The 2228-nt window shown below is 66.7% G+C and overlaps 2 protein-coding genes across 2 annotated transcripts in view; one reads left to right on the top strand and one right to left on the bottom strand.

Annotated features, from left to right (window-relative positions):
• Positions 1–129, top strand: part of H696_02107 (hypothetical protein) — a gene marked incomplete at both ends in the record, with an annotated part of 5937 nt that extends 5808 nt beyond the window's left edge. The window contains one exon of the mRNA XM_009496005.1: positions 123–129. Within this exon, the coding sequence (XP_009494280.1) occupies positions 123–129 (7 nt within the window). The remainder of the gene's footprint in view (positions 1–122) is intronic.
• Positions 130–239: 110 nt separating this feature from the next.
• H696_02106 (hypothetical protein) lies at positions 240–1836 on the bottom strand. The gene is made up of 4 exons (XM_009496004.1): positions 1363–1836; positions 922–1181; positions 553–751; positions 240–449 (listed from the first exon to the last, which is right to left on the bottom strand). Exons 1-4 carry the CDS (start codon positions 1812–1814, stop codon positions 401–403), a joined length of 960 nt encoding a protein of 319 aa, XP_009494279.1. The 5' UTR covers positions 1815–1836; the 3' UTR covers positions 240–400.
• Between the last annotated feature and the right edge of the window lie 392 nt (positions 1837–2228).

Here is a 2228-nt window from a genome sequence, read left to right as displayed (position 1 = left end):
TCGCGCCTTGAAACAATCGCCCAAGCAGATCCCACCCCCCCCCTCCCTCCCTTCCTCTCTCTCTCTCTCTCTCTCCTGTTGACTGGGTCTATTTCCCCCCTTTGGCGGGGATGAATGTCCAGCAAATAGATGCCATGGGCGCGGGCTTGTCGATTGCTGCCCGCTCTTCGGATTGCTCATGGATGTGTGCATGCATTGGAATATTAAGAATGTATTGTACAGGCGCGCGCGTGTGTGTGTGTGTGTGCGCGCGCGCGCGCGCGGGTGGGAGAGCGCGACAAGGAGAGGATGCGCGCTTGAGGCCGGGGGAAGGGGGCAGGGAGGGGGAGGGCGTGTAATGTACAGGGCACCCCTGCCCTTGGCCGAGAGGGTTGACGACAGTCGCGCGAGGTAGGCCCATCTAATCGGAGTCCGAGTCGTCGGAGTCGGAGAGATCACCGTCGACATCCCTGTAGGTGCGAGGAAGCATATCCGGGGCGGTCAGCATACGATGTGGGGAGCGAGAATGATAGAAACATTGGGGGGGGGGACCCGGAACATGCGTGCGCGCACCAGCTGGAGAGACTCTTCTTGGCGGGAGGGGCGGCGGTGGTGACGGGAGCGGCGGCGGCGGCGGCAGTGGTGGTGGTGGTGGCAGCGGCGGCGGCAGCGGCGACCGGCCCAGGCGAAGAGGGGGCCGTGGTTGAGGCACCGCTGGGCGAGGAGGGCGGCGAGCCGGAAGGAGACCTCTTCTGGAAGTGGCGGGCCATCGCTGAAAGAGCAAGCGGTCAAGTAGGGGAGAGAGGAAGAACGAGAGGAAGAACGAGAGAGGAGGAGATGCCAGGAAGAAGGGCGGCATGGGGGAAAACAAGGACAGGCGAATAGTCGAGTCAGCAACGCGAGAGACAAGGAGAACGGGAATGAACAAAGGGCCGGACGCACCCTCATCCACGGCGTCGGACACGCGGTCCTCCAGAGCCTGGCGCTCGTCATGGAAGTCCGCATCGAGGAAGGTCTTCTTCATGGCCTCCTGCCGGGCGGCCTCACGCGCCAGATGCTCCACATCGACCGACAGAACGTCGGCTCCGGCCCCGGTGGGGGCACTGTTGCGGGCGATCTCTAGCGCGCGCGCAACCTGCGCTGCCTCGCGTTGCTGGCGCTCACGCTCCAGTGCGGCCAGGATTTCGGCACGCTCGCGCCGGCTGTGCACATGAGGATCGAGAGGGGCGGCGGGGGGGGGGGGGGGGGGGGGGGGCAGGAGGGGCGATATGTGAGTTGGGCAGTCGTCTTTTTCTCCTTCGCGACAAAGGACGAAAGCATCAAGGCGTGTGCAGGCAGGCAGGAGAGCACGACTGAGGAAGGAGCGGGTGGGCGGGCACGTACGCCTGCTCATTGCGAATGTCGCCGAGACGCCGGCCTGACAGGTCGCGGCAGGCATCGAAGTTGGTGGTGGCCTTGGAGGCCATCTTGCCACCCTGGCTGCGGAGCATGCTACCGAAGCCACCCTTGCCACCGATGGCACAGGGGACCAGGGAGACGGTCCCGGCAGGGAGGGCGGATGCTGCGCCACGCAGGGCCAGATAGGCTTGCCGGCGAGACGCCGGACCGGCCGCCAGATCCAGGCTCATGGCCTGCTGACCGGCGGCCGATGCCCGAAGCAGATGCGAGAGCGGCCGACCGGTGGCGGGGCAGCAGAGGCGCATGCGCTCAGGCCCGAGCCCGACCCCGGACTCCAGGCAGGCCGCCATCAGGGCCTCCTCGTCCAGAAGAGCCTCCAGCTGGCGGAAAGTAGTGACCTCGTCCAGGCCGGCGGGCAGCAGGGGAGTGGGCGACATGTGTGTGTGCGTGCGTGCGTGCGTGCGTGCGTGCGTGCGTGCGTGCGTGTGCGTGGATGTGTGGCTTCGGAAGGGGGAGGAGAAAGGAGGGAGGGGGAGGGGCGAGAGTAGGGGAGGGAGCAGATGAGCTACCCTGCGCCTGACGGCAGCCAGCGGAGTTACCCTGCCGAAAAGCCTTGCCGGCGGCCATTGCGCGTGCAAGGACACCCGGAGAAAGTCGGAGAACTTACCCGTACATGCCCCTCCCCCCGCCCCCTCTGGGCAGGCGTGTGTGCGGCGCCCCGCCGGAGACGCCACAACCGGCCCGGGGGGGGGGGGGGCGCGGAGGGAGCTCGATCGCCCCACGGTACAGCTACATCGGCGTGATGTGCGCGTGATCATCGCGCCTTGAAACAATCGCCCAAGCAGATCCCA

This window comes from Fonticula alba (genome assembly GCF_000388065.1).
Source record: "Fonticula alba strain ATCC 38817 unplaced genomic scaffold supercont2.3, whole genome shotgun sequence".
Taxonomy (NCBI): Eukaryota; order Rotosphaerida; family Fonticulaceae; genus Fonticula; species Fonticula alba.
This window is presented reverse-complemented; position numbering and strand designations above follow the sequence as displayed.

Excerpts from the sequence above, each read along its gene's own strand:
- H696_02106 (XM_009496004.1), bottom strand. The coding sequence starts at position 1,814 with ATGTCGCCCACTCCCCTGCTGCCCGCCGGCCTGGACGAGGTCACTACT. Across the intron at positions 752-921 it reads GTCCGACGCCGTGGATGAGG|CGATGGCCCGCCACTTCCAG; the intron begins GTGCGTCCGGCC and ends TTGCTCTTTCAG. Across the intron at positions 450-552 it reads AAGAAGAGTCTCTCCAGCTG|GGATGTCGACGGTGATCTCT; the intron begins GTGCGCGCACGC and ends TCGCACCTACAG.